The following is a 20,482-nucleotide window of genomic DNA, read 5'->3' as shown; positions in this document are numbered from 1 at the left end:
ATGTTTCAATTTCCGTTCAATACTTTCACAGTGCAAGGCATAAAATGCTGACTTAAGACCCGTCTACATAGAGCTCTCGTGTTGTTTTGGCGTTCGCCTCGCTTCGACAGCTGATCATGGAAACATGCAACATGCATTCATATACAGCCGTCCACATAGCCAAAATTTGTTAATTTAGTGGCCAAAGCAACATACATATATACATTTCAAACCCTAGGTAATAACCAGAGAACGGATTTTAGGGAAATTGTATTTCTTTTCTTCTAAAGAGATACAGTTATTCGACTAAGAATGTCCACGATTTAGCTTTTCCTGATTCCATATATACACATTTGATGTTGCCTCTTATAAGATATTTGCATTTTTTGCATACTATTCCTTTAAAGTGATTATTCCTGATAATATAAAAGTTTCAAAAGTTCCATATTTAAATTGTATCAACTCACGTCGAGCGCACATTCAGTACATTCAAGGCTGTGTTTAAAGCTTGTTCTGTTACAAAAAAAAATCAAGTTGATAATGAAGAAAATCGAAGGATAAATAAAGAAGTAATAAGTGGTCATATGAAAATGCGCAAAGACTTTTTGTATGAAAATGAGCAGGAAAGAATGTTACTCATACGCCATGTACACCTGAAATATCTCGTAAATTTATCCATAGAATAAAAAAAAATTAACTCGATTTTTGTAATCAGCGAGCAATTCTATATGGGAATTGGATATGTAGCGCCGTCCGTTGAACATTTTTCCTGTAAACCAGTGTTATTTTTAAGTTTTTGTCTATTTTTAGTGCCTTTTGCATTTTTTGCTATTTCTTGTGCCTTTTCCTGCCTTTTTCGTTATTTTAATTTGCCTTTTTTTAAAAGTTTTTAGTTCCTAAAAATCCGTTCCCTGGTAATAACTATAATTAAGATATAGAAAAAAAATTTAAGTAGAGAGATAGTTTTTAAGATTGTATAAATAAGTAGATGTTAAAAATACTTGTAAAATAATATTTAAATACAAAAGAAAAATACGTCAATAAAAGGATTAGAAATGCAATTCAAAATTTAGCAAGTGACCTGGAACAAGTGTTGCAACTCACATATTTCTTCCCTTACCAAAAAACATACAAAAACGGTTTTGAGAGTACCAACAAAATTTGTGTTGCAGTAGATAATAAAAAATAAATGTTTTTTTCTAATTATTTTTCAATGGAGAAACAAAAAGTTTTAAACATAAATTAATTTTACTGGATTAAAAAATCCATCGATATACAAAATGTTTTGTTTTTATTTGTTTTGCTATTTTTTATAAAAATATATTTTATACTATAGCAAAAAACATAAAAATGTTTTTTCCAAACTGTGTTCAAAACTCACGAAAATTCAATAAATCTTCATGCAAACTTTGAGTTTTTTAATCCGATTTTTTATATTATCTTTTTGAGTATAGTTTTGTAGCCCAATAAATTTTGAACGTGGTCAAAACCAGAAATTTATTGCACTTAAATAAAATAATTTAGCTTTCTAACTTGTAGATCACTCCATTAAAACTAATCTGTCTTTATATATTTATTCAAGGAAATTATTCATGGAAAATTCAGATATTTCAACCTGGTCGTCGCTCTTCGTTGGATTGGACAGTGACCTCACGGTTGGCCAAAGCTTACTCACACCAGACGCAAATTTACAGGTCTTCAGATGCTCTTCCCACTTTTTCCGCTTATGTACGTTCACAAGCTGCCGAATCTCTGCGTTGAGATCCCTGATACGGGGATTTCAGGGATCGGCCTAACGAAGGTTATCACGCTCATCGGCTAGAACAGCCGCTTCAGCAGGGCAGTTTGGACGGGGGTCTTTATCAGAACAGCGCTGACTATTGTTATGTCCGACGAGCTGCAACAGCAGCCCATAATCCTTGTGGGTGCGTGGTCGTTCATTGTGCCAATTCTGTTCCCCTACGATCGTTTGACAGGCTTGAATGCCAAAGATCGTGGGGCGCATTAAAGTCACCAACTACCATACGGTTTTCACCTCTGAGGAGCGCACCTATTTCAGGGTGATATTCTGCCGGGCAGCTAGTGACAGGGGGTATATAAACATTAATTATTTCAAGCTCGACATCGCCTGACCGGATAGCAATGCCCTGAGATTCAAGGGTGGTATCCCTGCGGTCATTGTCTGCTTCAATAAGACGATACTGCACGGTGTGGTGCGTGATGAACGCTAAGCCACCACGATTATCTTGCTCGCGAACTCGACGGGTGTACGGTGCAATTCAATAATGTTGAATTGTTGTGCAACTTCGTTTCTTGGACCGCAGCGATCAATATTTCATGCCTCCCATAAAGACGGTTATCTCCTCGATCTTGCTCTGAAGTCCGTTACAGTTGAGTTGAAGGAGCTCATAATTTTGCAAAAATAGAAAATTTGTTTAATGACGCACATACGGTTGTTGTTTTAACGGCACATCTAAGCCCCGCCTAGGTCAGTTTGTCCATCATGTCCATCAATCGTTGTCGTTAAGCTCAACTAACGGTAGGCCCAGGAAACGAGCTGTTTCGACGGGGTCGGACCAAATTACATATTTCAGCAGATAAAGCACATAGGGTCATTCCTTTTGGTTTCCTACTTTTTCGGCATAGCTGTATTCAAGAAACTTGCCTTCAAAAATAAAAATATATACATACACACATACATACATACTTATATATTTTAAGTTAAAGAAACAGTTCAAACAATCTATTTAAATAGCCTGAGACTTGAATTTACACGTTTTTTGTTAAAGGAACTAATTTTTTATTAAGCTTTCACATACTGGATTCATTTTTATTTGAAAATTCATTATGAAATGCATAGAAGAAACAATTAAACTTTGAATTTTGGTGGTGCTTGCGCCCTCCCCCGCCCGTACCAGCGTACGCCAATGTTGTATGTAGTCTATAGTTAAGAGCAGTTTCAGCAGAGTTGGAAAGTAATTTTTAAAAAACTTCTAAGGCCTCATATTTCTTGAAACTTATACAGTGAAAAAAGAAAATTAAATTATTATACGCAGCGTAAATTTATAAAGTTTAATTTTATTTATTCTAAGTTTTTTATATACACCAAATACAACCTTTAATTTGCATTACTCAAGCCGTTCCTCATTTTCGCGATTTACATATGACAACAGAAACTCAATTTTCTTTATTAAGTGTATTAATTTCTTTCGATCTAACTCAACGCTTCCATTACAAATAGCGAAAAGTTTGTGAAAGTCACTGTTAGGCGTTGACTTATTACGCTTTAGATAGTTTTTAGCGCACACCATCAAGCGGCATATGTCACTGAGCGCTGCCAGTTTGTAATAGCAGGATGACATCAACGAGCGCGCATCAGATTCTAGCTGATCGCGACTTGTCGTTAACGAAGTAAATTCATTACACGCAGATACGCCAATATTTTTAGTAGTCAACGCTTCCATTTCAACAGACACAATAGCGTCATCGACATCTTCGAAATTGGTGCCAAATTTTAGATTTAAGCTTAGATTTACTAAATGTGAAACGGCTTCCGTTGGGCTGGTAGAGTGCTCACCATTGAAATAGCGTACCATGCAACCGTATGAAGTCAAGATATTCCATAGATTATAATGCAAGCAACTTGAAGGAGGCTTTTTGCAAATACTAGAAAACTTTGGAATTTGTTTTTGTATTTCAGGTACATTCGAATTTTCGGCTTGATCGCTTTTGTCACAGCTTACTTCTACAATTTTTGGGGCTTTTGATTTCATCCACCAGGGTTTATAACTAGGCAATAATTTCATTATTTCACCACAATCAACCATCTTTTTGAATTCTGCGCGCTCCTCCGATGTCAATCTATGCCATATTTCGTCAGCATCATTAATATCAACATCTTGTAAGCGTGTCGCGATATCTTCAACATCTTCCTCCTCATCATCCTCATCTAATTCTACTTCGGCGCAATTTTCAGCATCCGCTCCCTCGTCGTCAGAGTCTATTGGATCATTGAAATCAGGTTCGAGACCAGCTTCGCTCTCATGCATTCGGGTTAAAATTTCATACATTTTTTTCATATCATCCCGTGAATTGGGTTGAGATGTGGTTAATTCTTCTTGTATACAAGACTTATAAAATTCTTCAGAACATTTCAAGTGCTCCGGTGCTTTGTAGCACGCCACTGAACAATACAAAGCGTTACACTTAGGACAAGTATACTTAAATTTATCCTTTTCACAGCTGAAAGAAATAATTGAAATAAAATACATTAATCGGTGTTTTACATAAAAAATTGGCAAGCTTACAATTGGCAATACGCTGAAGCCATTTTTGTTTTGAACTTTTGCAAGTAAAAGTAAAACCGTGTACAACGATCAAAGTAAACAAATTAGGGTTTTCGGAAAAATATCGATGCATCGAAAAATCGATGCTTTGCTTCGATACTTCGAAAATTTTCCACGCGTTATATAAATAGTCGATGTAAGAAAATATGTAAGTAGGTGCGTAAAGTGACTGTTTGACAGTTCAAGCAGGTTTTTGTGAAACAGTTTTTGCTTCGTAGATTTTTCCTAACAGTTCTTTTACGAGGCTCGTGAGGTTTACAAAGCTTTTACGAGTTTAAAGGAAGACCCCTATTGTAGTTTTTCAATTGTTCAAAAAATAGAAGTGACATTTACCAAAATATTTAAAAGGCTTGAAAAAGTTCCGTCAGAAAAATAATAAGCTCAGTTGCAGTAATTGATTTAAAAATTTGTACAATTTCGCTAATAACATATTTTGTTGCCAAACATTATATGATAAATTCGATTCATCGCAAAATATCGAAGTACATTTCGATGCATCGAATCAAAGAATAGCATCGATGTATTTTTGCCACTGAAATCTCTAAAAAAACATATATTTTGACAGTTTTTAAGGCGACCTCTGATGGATAAAATAAAAGTGTGCTTTCCACGAAAGAGCTGCCAAGTCTACGTATGAGCAGTGATGCCGTATTCACGATTTAATCGCTTTTCTCAAAGAACGTAAATGTTTAAGAAGCGACAACTCGGTAGCAAAGAACGTAAATCAAATATGTTTTTAGACTGGATGAAAAGAGAAGGCTCGCTCCAGATGTTCCCACTCGCTACAATTATAACATGTTGTCTCTTCTTATAGAATTAGGTTCTTTGTCGGTAGGCCAAAGAACGTAGATAACAAGAAAGGACAACTCGTTATAATTGTGGCGAAATTGCGCATCAGGGGCGTGCCTTCTCTTTTCATTCAAGTGAAAAACGCAATAGGGCAAAAGAGAAGCCCCTGTTGCGCACTTTCGCTACAATTATAACGAGTTGTCCCTTCTTGTTATCTACGTTCTTTGTGAGGGCCACAAAAATTCTAAAATGTAAAATTGAAGAAATCACAGGCAGCCAAATTAAAAGTGGACATTTATAAAAATAACTTATCTCGAGTTAAGACATTTTTCTTCTAAACTTCTCATGACAGTACTTCTTCAAACTCTTAAATTATTAATTAGTTACTCAAGATTTTAGTTTAACAAAAAACGAAATAAACATGCATTATTTGCATAAATGGCCCATGGTATTTTGATGTTAAGTCAAAACTTCTAAAATCACTTACATAAGTGTTTTATCACTAATGCCATTTGACAACAAGGTTGCCTTCACGAGCTTCGGTCAAAAGTTTTATGATTCTTGTCAACCGAGGGTTTACGATGTATTTACAGTTGACTCCAGATACTCCAAACACGTAATAATTTACGATCTTTGTTCAAACGAACGAGTAGTCGCTTCCTATACTTTTAAATTCGTTGTCGCTGTTTATATATTTACGCTCTTTGTTCAAACGAACGAGTTGTTGCTTTCTATACTTTTACGTTCTTCGTTGCTTCATATACATTTACGTTCTTTGTTACGTTAGGTTATAAGCACGCCTGCGTACGGGAACGGACCTCATGTGAACGTCCTGTTGCTCGTGAGAATGGCAACCATGACGAAAAATTCCAATGCGCATGGTTTGACAGATGACATTTGGCAAATCACACATTCCGAATAGGCCGATAAATGTGCTTTTCTATTCGATGTGATTTCTTTACAAGTTTTGCTTGAGTCGGGAAAAGTACTTAGGGTGCGTTTGGGACCGTAGACAAATTGTTCAACTTCTCGGTCGTTTATAGAATATTGCCAAAATAGCGCCACCAACGCCAACTAAACGTGTGAAGATGTCGAAGGCAAGTAGCAGTGTTGTCAACGGCAGCAACTATGAGACATTGCATCAAGGGCGCCTCAATATGTACAAATCCAAGGTTGCTGTCGTCCTCGGAGCTCAGTGGGGCGATGAGGGCAAAGGTAAAGTGGTTGACATGCTGGCACTGGAAGTGGACATCGTTTGCAGGTGTCAGGTAAGCAAACAGCACATTAACAATATCTAGAAGAGCGAAATGACCCAATACATATGTCTACCCATTTTACCATATCGTACACTCACCAGTAATCACGCGGGCGAGAATAATAAAAGGAATTACATATGTGAAATAAATACATATTAAATTTCCTGTCCGTCTGTGCCACTAAGCTCGCGAAATCTTAAAGCCTCTGAGAAGAAGAATAAGTCAACGTGATACTTAGAACTTTCCGCTTACTCTCAAGTGCCTGGACCGTCTGCTACCTGCTGAAACATTCATTCATAAGAAAAATGTACACACAATACCTGTACATAGTCAATGCATGTGATTGCTTGATCAAATTTTTCTGTACTTGCATTTTCGGCTTTTCTATGTTTACATAACATCACATTTTTTGCGTTTTTCTCATTTCATATGAGTGGTGAATAACCGTCAATTGTGATTCATTTTTGCCGCGCACTTCGCCTGTACGTCGTCCATATCCATACATAGCTATGTACTTGTGCTTGTGTTTTTCTCTTTTATTTATTTATGTGCATACATATGTAAGAATCGTGTGCAAGTCACATATATTAGGTATGTACACATTTATGTATGTATATTATTTATACAAAGTATCGCATCACTCAGGTTTTTGGTTATAGACAATATTTTTCAGATATCTCGCCAAGCTATGTAGTATATATGTATACATACATTTTTTCTTTCAATCAAAAAGAATCAAGCATAGAACTACTTTGGCGCTACAAAATGTTTCCTTAGGTCCAGCCTAATTGATAATAATAGTAACAATATTGCACAGAAACCATTTACAAAATTGGTTCCAAAGTTAAAGGAAAAATCCCAAATATTTGCAAGCCAAAACTATGTAGAATTCAAATTGCTTTTTAAGAAAAATTATATAAAATTCACTTAGTACTAACCGAATCCTACATCGTTATTATTAAATTAGTTAACACTTCAAAATGTTGCTGCTATCACTTGGTAAATTCATGTCCGAATGTTAAAGGAGAGATTGGACCAGTTAAACATAAACATTCTTAGATATTGAAAGTTACTCCCACAAACTGTTTATATATTTTGCAAAATTTGTATTAAAACAAAAACGTTCAGTGTTAAAATGTAACCTCATTCTAGTTTTTGTCTTATGATAATTACCTTTAGCTTTCTTACAAATTTATATGAATTATTTCTGTGGTTGCCTTTGTGGTTGTTGTAGCGGATTACCTAGCCGTACCTAGATCGGCTTGTCTCTTAGTCGTTGTCGTCAAGCTCAACAAAAGGCAGGCCCAAGAAGTGTGCAACTCTGACTGGGTTGGACCACTATCAATAAGGCTGGAAGGAAAAAATTATCTTCAGCTTAATGTTAAAGAAATTGCAAATTTTTTTTTGCAGCGTAAAATTAGTACTATGCTTGATTCTATTCTATTTTATTCTCAGTAACTATATCTAGTGGTTATATTCAACATTATATTCAGTACCATGCAATAGTAAATTATACATTTTAACAAGCGACATAGTATGTACATACATATCGGCGGCTGAGTGGAAGTTCGTTCTATCTGGGAAACGCCCTATCTTAGCAAATGGTTAAATGGTTATCTCAAAATTCTGAAAAAGGGCGTTTCAATCTTTTGCTGAGATGGTACATTTTCGAAACACCGGACGAGATAGGGCGATCTTCCACCCAGCCGTAGATATGTAAGTATATATGTATGTATATATAAGGTTGACACTGATACACCACGACAACTAATAATACTAATAACTGTTTGGCGCTTACACAATTAGGGGATTCAAAACTTGTTAAGCCATAAAATCTTCAGTCTTAAACTTTTTTTTAAGTAAAATAGCGATTAAAATGGTTATAGAGAAACTAACTACACCGAAATGTTTTTGAGCTTATAGAAAATATTTAATTAGCTCTTATGATACACAGCGCATCCCCTAAACTAATTATAACGGTTACTTTACACATAAAAATTTAGGATTTGAGATTTTGCGAAGCTTAACACGCCTGATGAATCCCCTAAATATGTTAGTGTTTGGCCAAACTTCTCCTCCGATTTACGGCGTGCGCCTTGATGTTGTCACGTCGAATCCGAACGGCAATTCTATTTTTATGAGAAGCGTTTTCATAACACAAATACACTCGGAGGTTTGCCATTGCCTGCCGAGCAGCGACCGCTGTTAAGAAAAAAACCTTTTTTCTAAATTTTTTTCAATGTTGGTCGGAGACTGGTCTTGAAACCAAATAAAAATCCGACAAATTTGCACGAAATTTTCTAAAAATTTGTGCAAATTTGTCGAATTTTTGTATAAAGTTTGCAAAGGGGATTTATATAGTGTTTGATTTATAACTAGCCAGGCTTTTTAAAAAAAATATTAAACATAAAATAAACCATGGAAATACAAATAACAAAAACCCTTCAAAGTATTGCGAGTCTATTAATTCTGCCGCCAGTGTATATGCTATTCGGATTCAGGGAAGGAACTTTCTTAGATTTTACGAAAATTCGGACTACGATAAATTCAGTGATAGCCCTGAGTACTAAAAACGCTTATTTAATACTTAATGTAGCAACCTTACTTAAAGTTACTTTTAAAAACACTTACAGAAAGGCTTGTTGAGTGTTTTTGGCTATTTAAATGTGTGAGCTGAGTGTGTTTACATACAAAATAAAAAAAAAATTTCCAAGCAAAATTTTTTGAGCGTATATATATCTGTTGGACTGAGACCAAACATTTTTCTAAAAATTCTGAATAAACAGTTTGAAAATTTGGTGAAAATTTGTCGATTTTTTATAATTCTTGTTCAAAGTCGGAAAAGTGATGGTGTTTGTTGTATAACTAACTATTTACCTAGGCTTTTCTAAAAAATAAAATTAAACATAAAATAAACTAAAGAAATATAGCCGAAATTCTTAAAAGTACGACGAGTCTATACTTTCTGTCGCCAGTGTACTTTGAATGCATACGTTCGTAGCAATTCGGAATCGGACTACCATGGGTTCAGCGATAGCCCAGATAAATTTTATTTTAAGTTTTTTCAAATGAACATTTCATAAGTGTGGAGAGCGACTATTTATAAATCACTTAATTTTAAAAGTAAAATGCAGATTTTTATGACAAAACCAAGAAAAATACTTTCTTTTTAAAATTTATTATAAACTTATATTCATACGCTTATAAACAAGGTGGCGCACAGTGGTACAGCCCCATACATTTTTTGGAAAAAATTAGAAGGAATTGGCGGTGAACCTCAATTTTTTTTTCATAAATCAAGAAAAAAAATGGCGTGATCTATTTATTTTAAAGTATACCTCCCATACAAACCTAACCTAATATTATAACTAAACATCAAAAAATGGGAGTAATCGGTTTATTTTAACACATAAAAATACCATAAATGCCATTATTACTTTATAAGGTTACGTTAAAAGCAGGGACATAACAGTTATAAGTTTTATCAGAAAAACGTTAGGCAAATATCACTTTGTTAGGCCAAACTATTCAAATATAAAAATTGAATATTCAAAAAATTGTATTTTTTTTCGCCGAAATACCACTGTGTGCCGTTTCGATTATATGTATTAAGGCATCCACACACTTGTGCGATTCTGTCGGTGCGAATCTGTTCCGACAAAAATTACAACAATTCTATTCATAGTTTTAAATGAGGGACCACACACTTAATTTTTTTTTCTGCAGCGATTTATTCGAACATTCAATGTTCTTCTTTTCGTTGTGCCGAAATTGCAGACTGCCGCGTTTTGAGAACCAAAACCGTCAATAAACGGATTTTGTAAAGTTTAAGCAAAACTAACGTAAGAAAACAAAACATGTTTATTGTAGAAATGCTAAAAATTAAATTTTTTGTTGATAAATATTTTGGTATGTTTATAAAATGACATTTGTAGTGCCAAAAACGATGCGGATCCGCTCCGACGGAATCGCACAGGTGTATGGATGCCTGTACGTTTTTTTTCAAGCATATTTTGAACCACAAAAATATGCGTTTTGTAAGCTTTATGTTTATTTTAGTAAACTTAAAAAAAACCTACTTTAAGTTTATTTTGCTTGTTGGGTACTTACAAATTCATTAGAACCCACTTATACAAGTAACAAAATATTTTTCAACGTGCATTAGCAAGTTGCACTTTTCATTTCTTTACAATTTGGTTTTCAAACATACTACAGCTGTTCGTTGGATACATTTGCCAGCAAAAAATCTTCGGACTAAAACTGGTAACCTCCGACAAAGAGAGAACCTTAATTACTCTATTATTTGTCCATTCATTTGCAAGAGAATCAAGTACGTGATTCGATTTCCAGTTAATTCTGGTAATTTGGAGAACGCAACAAATTATTACTGTGCGATTAAAACTGGATGTTACTGATATAGCATCTAAGAACGTTATGTACTTTGCTATTTAATAGTCCATAATTGCTCTCGGAATATAATACATCTTTCGATTTGCAACTCATGTGAATAAAGTATAAACAAATAAGATTGTTAACTCACGCGTAGATACTTATTAATCTTATCTTATCCGGAGGTGTGATGTGTGTACATATGTCTAGCTGCATACAGGCAGGCAATGCAAATTTCACAGATACATAAGTATACATTTTATATATGTACTTAACATTGTATACGTAGATTATATACAAATATTACTATGCTATAAACGAACTGCCATTATTTATATACATATACATATACACATGCCCATAACCATCACTTGTTATCAGCTTAAATGGTGCCAGCTCCCAACTTCTATTTCAATAGTCATACATCGATAAAATATACCTGCAAGGTATGGATGTATAGATATGTATATGTATAGATATATGTATAAACTGCAATGAGAATGTCGAATTTGGATACACACTTTCGTTGCATTGAAACCTGTCGGGACCGCAAGAAGAGATTTTATGAATTATAAGGTGGGTTTAGCACTAAAATACATACAGTATATTTCGTTGCAAAGTGCACGATCGGCGATTATTCACATGTTAAATTTTTATGCAATCATGCAGGCCTCTACATAAATATCGCTAATTTACTAAAAAAAAAACTGTCACAACTCAAAAAAGGAGCTTCTTCAGTAGATGCGTTTAAAATTTTCATTTTGATTTCAATTATTTAATATTTTCATTATGTTTTTTTTTTTTTAAATAATGTCTGAACTACGGTATAAAATTTTATTTTTTTTAAATTATCAATCGAAAATGACCTATGGTCCTTTAAAATTGTTGCAAAATTACGAAAAACTCCTAAAGTTTTAATAAACTTAATTCTGCTTGGGAGTACTTCGATACATCTTCTCTCCTAGTTGTGAAGCCAAGAAGTAATACATATACCTTTTATTTTAGCAATTGTAGTATTGGCAGGGTTTCTGGCCAAAATACTTTGAAATGTTTTTTTTTTTTGAAAATGTAAGTATACATATATGTGTGTTGAACTCTTTCACAATTGTTGTAATTGTAATTTCCAAGCCTTGCATTGTCAAACTTTTTGTTTGAAGCTTTATTATACTTACATATTAGTAAATAACTAAAATTTGCTTTATGAACGCCAAATCTGTTCGGATTTCTTCAAGCTCCAGCAGTATGTACATATCTATACTTGCATTGCATCAAGGCGCATTCAGGAGTATAAAAACTAGTGTTCGACCGAGTCCGGGTTCGGTTACCGAACTGTTCGACCATGAAGTTCGGATTCGATTCGGTTTCGGCAAAAATTGGGCGAGTTATTTGGCCGAAAAACTGTAGAGAAAATTTTTACAAATTATAAAAATTTACATTTTTTTAAATTTGAGTGCCTCTGTATCGTTTTTGGCCTTTCATTTTATTGCTTTTTTATGGCAAATATTTTATTTCTTGATACACCTGCTTGATCGTGTAAATCCCGCTATTCGACTATTGGAAATGAACTCCGACTCCGAACGGCGATTGTATTTTTAAGAGAAGCTGTCATGGCAGAAATACACTCGCAGTTTTGCCATTGCCTGCCGAGGGGCGACCGCTAATAGAAAAAAACTTTTTTTTGTTTCTTTATTTTTTGATGTCGTGTTTAACCGGGCTTGAACCCAAGCCCTGCGGAGTGGCAGCGCGCATTTCTAACCACAGCGGCCGCCATTGCTCTATAATGTTAATTAAAACCGTATCTTTACAGATGCAGTGGCTCAAAGCAATCCGATTTGGGAATTTTATAAGCGTGAATATGTAGAATGGAGGTGCTTGGATCAGTTATTCGAAAGCAATCTCGCTGGGTACATCGTGTGTACTTTACTGAGAAAAAGTACTGATTTTGTCAAGCTATGTAATTTTTACTCAAAAAATTTCGGGTTCGGTTCGGTTTCGGCCGAACTTAAAGAAAAAAGCCGAGTGTTCGGTTTGGGTCAAAAATTCGAATTCGGTCCCACTCTAATAAAATACATGTATGAATTCGCCTTGTGTCACGCATTTCTATTGTGGCCTTTTCCCCGAAAATGTATGGAATATTTTAAAATATAAAAAGTAAGCACGTAAGTCGAATACACATACACATAGGCATATCCTGGGTTACGGACGCGACATTCGTACGACTTAAGAGTTTAATAAATCAAATCTGGCAAAATATTTTTTTTTCACTTTTATTTCAACATATTTTGATTAAAAGAAAAATACTGATAAAATACAATTTTTTCACACAAACAACAAAAAATATAATCGATAATCGCATTAGGCTATTGTCTGAAAATTTTAAAATGCACTTAGTGGCATTGTGCTACTGTGATAGCTCGGCCCAGTAATCATAGTCAACTTGTGTACAGTAGACTGCATCATTCCTATACAAAAAAAAAAAAAATCGGTACTGTCAGAACACCTACAACCGATAACTCGAGCAAAAATTGAGATATCTAAACGAAATTTGGTATATAGGTTTCCCCTTGCTGAAGGTAGGTTAATATTGAAAATGCGCGAAATCGGACTGTAACCGCGCCCACTTCCCATATAACGGTATTTTCGAAAAATTCAAAAACTTGTGATATTTCAGTAAATATTGGATCCAAATTTTTGAAAATTAATATATGAAGTAGAATTTTGGTACAAAATAATATTATCATGATGGTTTTGGAAAATGGGCGATACCCCGCCCACTTATGATGAAATGTTGTATCTTAGTAGCCTCTTCACCAATCCTTACCAAACTCGGTACGAGCCTTGCTTAGGGCCCAGCTAAGAAATCGGTTGAAAGTATGTTACAGGCGCTTGGTTATTGCACCTTCCCGGGGGAACTGTCATACAGCAGTATCGGGAGCATGTGGCAAACCCCATAAAAAGGAAATATTAAACATGCGTTATGCGTTAAGTTACCTGAGAGCACAAAGGTTCTAATACTTTTTTTTTAGTTCTTGATGCAGAATGAGAGATATTATGAATGTTGGAGGCACGTAATAAAAGTGGCAATACTGCAGCACTGATGTAAAATTCGCAATACTTTTAAAATGGGTAAAAGTTGGAAAATCCATAGCTTTAAAAGAAAATGTTCTAAGTGCACTGAAGTTCCGTTACATTAGCTCTTTATTTAATTTCTTGTAATATACATTTCACCACACCATAAATATTTAAAATTATTCTTAACTATACCGCAAATGAAATTGCTAACCTCTCTTGATTTTTTTATATTTTTATAAAATAATTGCGAAAAGAAATTACGATAAAAAGCTCTGCGTATATTGTGAAAAATTCTCTGTGTCCATACTTTTATTCGTCACTGTATATTTAGACTATTTTCTGTTTCGGTGTTGTGCCATCTTCGGCGTCATTTTTGTTTCTCTGACTTTTTAACCAATTGCTTTACAATTAATTCCAATTATCACCAAAGTTTTTTTCATATATCTATGTGTGTATTTGCATATCTTTTTTTTCAGGGAGGAAATAATGCTGGTCACACTGTTGTAGCTAATGGCACAGAATTTGATTTTCACCTGCTTCCAAGTGGCATTGTCAACGAGAAATGTATTTCTGTGATCGGTAAGTGGAGTATCAAATTGTGATATATGTACATATGTATATATGTAAGTACATACATATTTAAGAGAAAGTAAGAGCATACATATTATGTACGTAGATAATTTTTTTTCATTTAAGTTCCTGCGTGTTTTAAAATTTGATCTTGAAAAAAGAAAACTTGGCACTTCTATTTTTCAATGTCACGCACACTATGACGGTATTATTTCATTGAAAGAAAAGAAATGAGAAATGAAAATGCCAACACACACTCGGAACAGAGAAATACCTCATTCATTGTCTCGAAGTGATTCTAGTTTACGTCGGCTATTCCCTCAGTTTACGGTCATGGGCATTATGTGGGTTGGACTTTTGATTTTAGAAAATTCAGTAGGAATTTTGTGTGCCAAAATGCAATTCGTGATCAAGTATGTATGAGTGTGTGTATATACATCTTCTGAAGATGCAATTGCCAAGCATCAGAGTTGAAGTGTACGGCCAATTACCTTTTAACCAATTTATTATCTGTCATTATACAAAAATTCTAATTTTAATCATATTTCAGTACGGAATCGTGATATAAATGCATTATACCTATACATACTTTCTATCTGTGAATATTTATTATATAATAAACATCGTTGATATTGTCCCATAATTGAAGTAATTATTACGGTAACAGAGTCATTTTCTTTATTCGAGTACCACTTGTCACGCATATCACCAAATTAACATACATTTGTAAGCCCGCGTACTTAAGTACATTGCAAACTAGCACATCTATACATTAGGGTGCTCCAAAAATTTTTCCACAGCCACCCTCTAGAATTGAAGAATATCGCAAATAGGAGACCCGTATTTTTATAAATATTTTGAAATCGGTTAACTTTTAACCGGGCCACCGGGCACTTGAAGTTTTCCCTATAGTTCATATCGGGGAAATATTTTTCGTAGAATTGTTATAGAGTCGTTATAAATAAATAATTTTTGGTTGAATACAAAAAAAGTTTCATTTAAGAAATTTTATTGCAAAATAATTACTGTAAAATATAATTTATGTAGTGAAAGTACTGTTAAAAGACCACAAATTAATAATTAAAAAAAAACAAAAAAAAATAAAAAAATATTACTCTTCAAAAATCTTCAAACAATAAAATCGTTTTTCTTAACCGACAATCTCATGTCTTATTTACAAAATTGAGTTATTTTATGTGTTCGTAACAACATCAAGCACGTTTTAAAAAATAGTAAAATGTTAGCGTTAAATTATCATCATAATTTTATTGTTAGAAGATTTTTGTAGGGAAAGATTTTATGGCAGTTCTCAACGAAAAATATTTTCCCCATATAAAATAGGTGGACAACTTCAAAGACCCGGCGGCACGATTAAATATTAACCGATTAAAAAAAAGGAAAAAAATACGGATCCTCCTAATTTCCGTTTTCTATAATTTCGGGGGGTGGCAGCAAGAAAACTCCAAAAGGTTAATACTAACGATTTTTAGACGACCCTAATATACATACATGCATACATACCTACATACATAATTTTATACAAGTTAATATTCAAAAGATTAAGTAGTTTGCATTCAACTGTTTAATCAATGATTCGTGCATTCGCTAAGTGCCACTACGAGTTCCAAAGATGTGGCACCGTCTGCGAATGTCACAAGACGTAATTGGCGAAAAAACTAGAGGTATAATTTTTTTCGGTAAAGAACAATGCTAGGGGGTTAGCGCATTAAAATTCCCACTTTATTTTTTTGTTACCACCCAAATATACACCCTGCTTCACTTAAATAGGCACATTGTTTTTAGTATAACTTTTGTATTTCTGAGAGTTGAAATCAAAAAAACTAAAATTATCCAAAATTCCATCACATTTAATGAAAGGGCATATATTTTTTGAACGTTATAGACGTTAAAGTCATAATTCCCTAGCCCTAAGTAAGTAAAATTAAAGCACGTATCAAGTTTCAGCGAAATCGGTGCACTGTAACTATTATTTCCACCTGGGTCCATATTAAGCATGTTAGTCCCGGGATCCCGGTATTCTTGGCAAATAATTCCTGGATTTTCGAGATTTGTAATTTGCACTGATGGCCATAATAGAAACTTTATTTAATAATTAATATTTTTTTATACAAATAGTAAATTTTAATTTAGTTAATACTCGCATCAGACCACCTGCTTATAGTCATATCGTCAAATAAGGACCACCGAACCTGAGTCAACTTCATCAAAGTTGATTGAAACGGCTTCGCGGACGTTACCGCGAGCAACACCGCGGTCCTTTGCACACCCACAAATGTCAGTTCGGCAAGGTAGGGACCTTAATTTTGGGATTCGGCAACTGTTAAACCAACATAATCGGAAAAAGTGGGAGGAGTATTTTAAGACCAGAGGCGAAGTTCCACTCTGGTATGAGGAAGCTCTAACCAACTGTGAAGTTGCTGTCTAATCCAACGTGACGTGACGCCAGAGTGGAAATCTCATTCGATGGCTACGCCTCGTCGTACCCACCAGCAATTCACACTGCACCCTTTAGCGGATAAGGTGGCCATCGGGAAGGCGACAGCCTTCAAAGCCATTGGACCCGACATAACTTGCATGTTGGTGCCGAAAAATACGTATCCGCCGGGAGTAGCATATCTAACCAAGATTCTAAAGACTCAAAATAACTCGTGGCCTGAACCGAAACCGCCTCTATGAGAGCAGTCCCAGTGGCGTGGCACCTGTCAAAAGCGTTTGACACCGTCTGACAGTCTAACCCCTAACAACCAACAAATGTCTCGCCGCATTTCCACTAAACATTTCAAGTTGAAATAAACTTAATCGTTTCTAATGCTGAATTTCCATCAGGCGTTAAATGATATTTTTTCTTTAAATAAATGTACATATGTACATAGGTTTTGGCATCACAGCTTATATACAGAGGCAAAACAAACGGCAACTACAGGCAGCATCGTAGAACTAAGTCAGGGGTCATCTACAAAGTCAATTGAACCTGTCACTAAAAAAGCGTTGTCACATCTCTCCTCCGAAAACATGCCGAGCTTCTAAACACTGCTGCTGGGCTGAATACATAGGGCATACGGAATTGCACAACTTATTTTTATCCTGCGACACTAACTAACCGAACTCTTTTCATTAAGAAAATCTTTTTTTATAGAACTATTTATTAAAACAAGAGAGTGAGGTAACCAACTTAGCGAGATAAATTCGCCGGGGGATACTGCAAATGATTATTACATAAAAGATAGAATATTGAAGTACACTAAATACATTAACATTTTTAGATTTATGATTAAAATCACTGATTCAAAAGAATGTTTGCATTTAAAATTAAAGAAACACCTTTCTTACAGGCAACGGCGTTGTCATCCACTTGCCATCACTTTTTGAAGAACTTTCCAAGAATGAAGCAAAAGGCTTGCAAAAGCTTGAACATCGCTTGATTATTTCCGATCGTGCGCATTTGGTATTTGATTTCCATCAACTGGTTGATGGCATGCAGGAAGCAGAGAAGGGTGGCAAGTCGCTCGGCACCACCAAAAAGGGCATTGGTCCGGCATATTCCAGCAAGGCTACACGTAATGGCATTCGTGTTGGTGAATTGTTGGGTGACTTTAACCTATTCACAGACAAGTAAATTATTAATAATTCCCTGATTGTTGTACTCTTAGAAAACTGAGTTAGGCTTATCATTTGTTAATTTCAATTTTAGATTTAAATCAATTGTTGCAACTCATTTGCGACTTTTTCCTTCGATCAAAATCGATGTTGACGCTGAGATAGCCAGGTACAAGGAGTATGCGGAGAAGGTGCGTCCCTATGTAAAGGACACAATTTGTTTCTTACACACTGCATTGCGGGAGGGGCAGAAGATTTTAGTTGAGGGTGCCAATGCCGCTATGTTGGACATTGATTTTGGCACGTATCCCTATGTGACCAGCAGCAATTGTAGTATAGGTGGAGTTCTTACTGGTCTTGGTTTGCCACCTCAAACTATTGGAGAGGTTATTGGAGTAGTTAAGGCCTATACGACACGTGTAGGCGATGGTCCGTTCCCAACCGAACAACTTAATGTAAGTATTTGATTACTTGTGAGTATTTTATTATTAACTCTACGTTTACAGGAATTCGGCGAGCTGCTCCAAACTCGCGGCGCTGAAATCGGTGTTACCACAAAGCGAAAACGTCGCTGTGGCTGGCTCGATATTCCGTTACTCAAATATACGTCGCTTGTGAACGGATATACGAGCATTTGCCTGACGAAGCTTGATATTCTTGATACTTTGCCAGAGATTAAAGTGGCTGTGGCGTGAGTATAATAAATACTACGATACCCAAGTTTTGGAATTTAATTTCTCTGTTTTTATTAACACTTGTGTAGTTATAAACGCGCTAATGGGGAAACATTAGATCACTTCCCCGGCACTATTGCTGAATTGGCCGAGATAGTTGTTGAATACGCCACACTGCCGGGTTGGCAAGAAAGTACCGAAAATATCAGAAATTTTAAGGAGTTGCCAGAAAATGCACAAAAGTACGTACGCTTCCTAGAAAAGGAGCTGAATGTGCCCGTACAATGGGTAGGTGTCGGAAAAGGACGCGAGTCTATCATCAACATCCATTAACCTTAAACTCCAACGTGTATTTTTGCGTTACTACATAATTGATTCAGTTGCACAGAAACTTCGTTTGTACTTTAATGATTTTTAAGGATTATGTTAATAAATATGTTTTATTTGTTTTGAGTTTTAATTCTAGAAATTTTAATGTATAACTTCTAGCACACAAATTCAAACCCAACTAAATAAAGCAGAGGCAATAGCGTGAACTACAAAGCATAATGTTAAAAAAATTTAGTTTAGTCGAAAAATAAATTAAGAATTGTGCTTTTTATAAGTTATAACAAAGCCTTAAAAGATGCAAGTAAATTGTACTATAATACTTTAATTGTATAATTGTTTTGTGAAAATATACATACATACAATACTTATATAGAAACAAAACTGAAATTTATCTAAATCAAGGAATCAGTGGTGAATCTACAGCAGATATCGGTGGTATGCTAATTTAAGGTTGCAGTGGATAGAGAGTGATTCCCCCTATACTTTGGCCAAGGGCAGGCAATATACAATCTTCATTGCCCTACGATGTTGCGACGCTCATTCTGCATCAGACCATTTCGTTAACGGAATGAATGTTGATAACACTCTTGGATATCTCGGCAAAGTCTTGTAGAGACGGTTTTCCGAGCGTGTGTAGTCGTCCTTCGAGTGTATTAATGTCATGAAAAAGCTTCTCATAAAAATAGAATTGGAGTCGGCGTAAAACCGTTGTTGTTGTTGTTGCCTCAACAACGCCGCCCAGATCGGCTAGTTCCTAAGTCGTTGTCGTCGAGCTCTACCAACGGGAGACCCAAGAAGCGTGCAGGATCTATAGGGCCCGTACATTGAGACAGAGGCGTCAGTTGAGTAGGGTTTAGTGGGCATGCGAAGAAATGCCTCAAGTCGTGGGGTGTCTTTCCGCATGACGGACACTCATTCAGTCTGCTCAGGTAGTTCCTTCTCTTTTACTGTAGTACGTTTTTTAATTGGATGAAAAGAGAAGGCGCACCCCTGTTACTTTCGCTACAATTATAACGAGTTGTATCTTCTTGTTATCTACGTTCTTTGTTCCCAGGGAGTTATGAAAATTGGGTCACTTTTTACACGCAACTATATTAATACTATTTTCCCACGACATCCTGAATTACTTTGTTCGCTCCCCCAATTACAATCGCGAAGTATCCCATTCCCACGGGCACATTCTTAATTCGATTTGACAGTTCTCTGTCTCTGTGTTTTGTTTTTGTTTTCTTCGCTGGAAAATTTATGCAAAATGTAGGTTTTTCCTAAAAATTTATAAGTTCCCGTATTAAATTAGGTTATTGCTCATTTATAAACTTTACTTTTCGTACTCAGAAAAATGCCAGTTTTGATTTGTGAGCTAGTTTCGTAAATTTCTGATAAAAATTAGAGGCGGCACCGATTTGTTCGTAATTCACATGGTAATTGGTTCTGAATTACCAACAAATGAGGTAATTCG

At 35.2% G+C, this 20,482-nt stretch overlaps 3 protein-coding genes across 3 annotated transcripts in view; 2 read left to right on the top strand and 1 right to left on the bottom strand.

Annotated features, from left to right (window-relative positions):
- LOC118738110 overlaps positions 1-43 on the top strand; it is a 7,607-nt gene extending 7,564 nt beyond the window's left edge. Inside the window, exon 4 of the mRNA XM_036469030.1 lies at positions 32-43. Coding sequence (XP_036324923.1) covers positions 32-43 — 12 coding nt within the window. The remainder of the gene's footprint in view (positions 1-31) is intronic.
- Positions 44-3,037: 2,994 nt separating this feature from the next.
- Positions 3,038-4,390, bottom strand: LOC118738395 (zinc finger HIT domain-containing protein 2). The gene is made up of 2 exons (XM_036469320.1): positions 4,287-4,390; positions 3,038-4,221 (listed from the first exon to the last, which is right to left on the bottom strand). The coding sequence occupies exons 1-2, from the start codon at positions 4,307-4,309 to the stop codon at positions 3,108-3,110; spliced, it is 1,137 nt and encodes a 378-aa protein (XP_036325213.1). The 5' UTR covers positions 4,310-4,390; the 3' UTR covers positions 3,038-3,107.
- Positions 4,391-6,012: 1,622 nt separating this feature from the next.
- LOC118737044 (adenylosuccinate synthetase) lies at positions 6,013-19,404 on the top strand. The gene is made up of 6 exons (XM_036467282.1): positions 6,013-6,382; positions 14,308-14,410; positions 17,755-18,034; positions 18,114-18,474; positions 18,526-18,710; positions 18,783-19,404. Exons 1-6 carry the CDS (start codon positions 6,203-6,205, stop codon positions 19,024-19,026), a joined length of 1,353 nt encoding a protein of 450 aa, XP_036323175.1. The 5' UTR covers positions 6,013-6,202; the 3' UTR covers positions 19,027-19,404.
- Positions 19,405-20,482: the final 1,078 nt, after the last annotated feature.

The sequence above is a fragment of the Rhagoletis pomonella genome, unplaced genomic scaffold, assembly GCF_013731165.1.
Source record: "Rhagoletis pomonella isolate Grant_MI unplaced genomic scaffold, Rhpom_1.0 Rhpom_scaffold_00004, whole genome shotgun sequence".
NCBI lineage: Eukaryota > Metazoa > Arthropoda > Insecta > Diptera > Tephritidae > Rhagoletis > Rhagoletis pomonella.
This window is presented reverse-complemented; position numbering and strand designations above follow the sequence as displayed.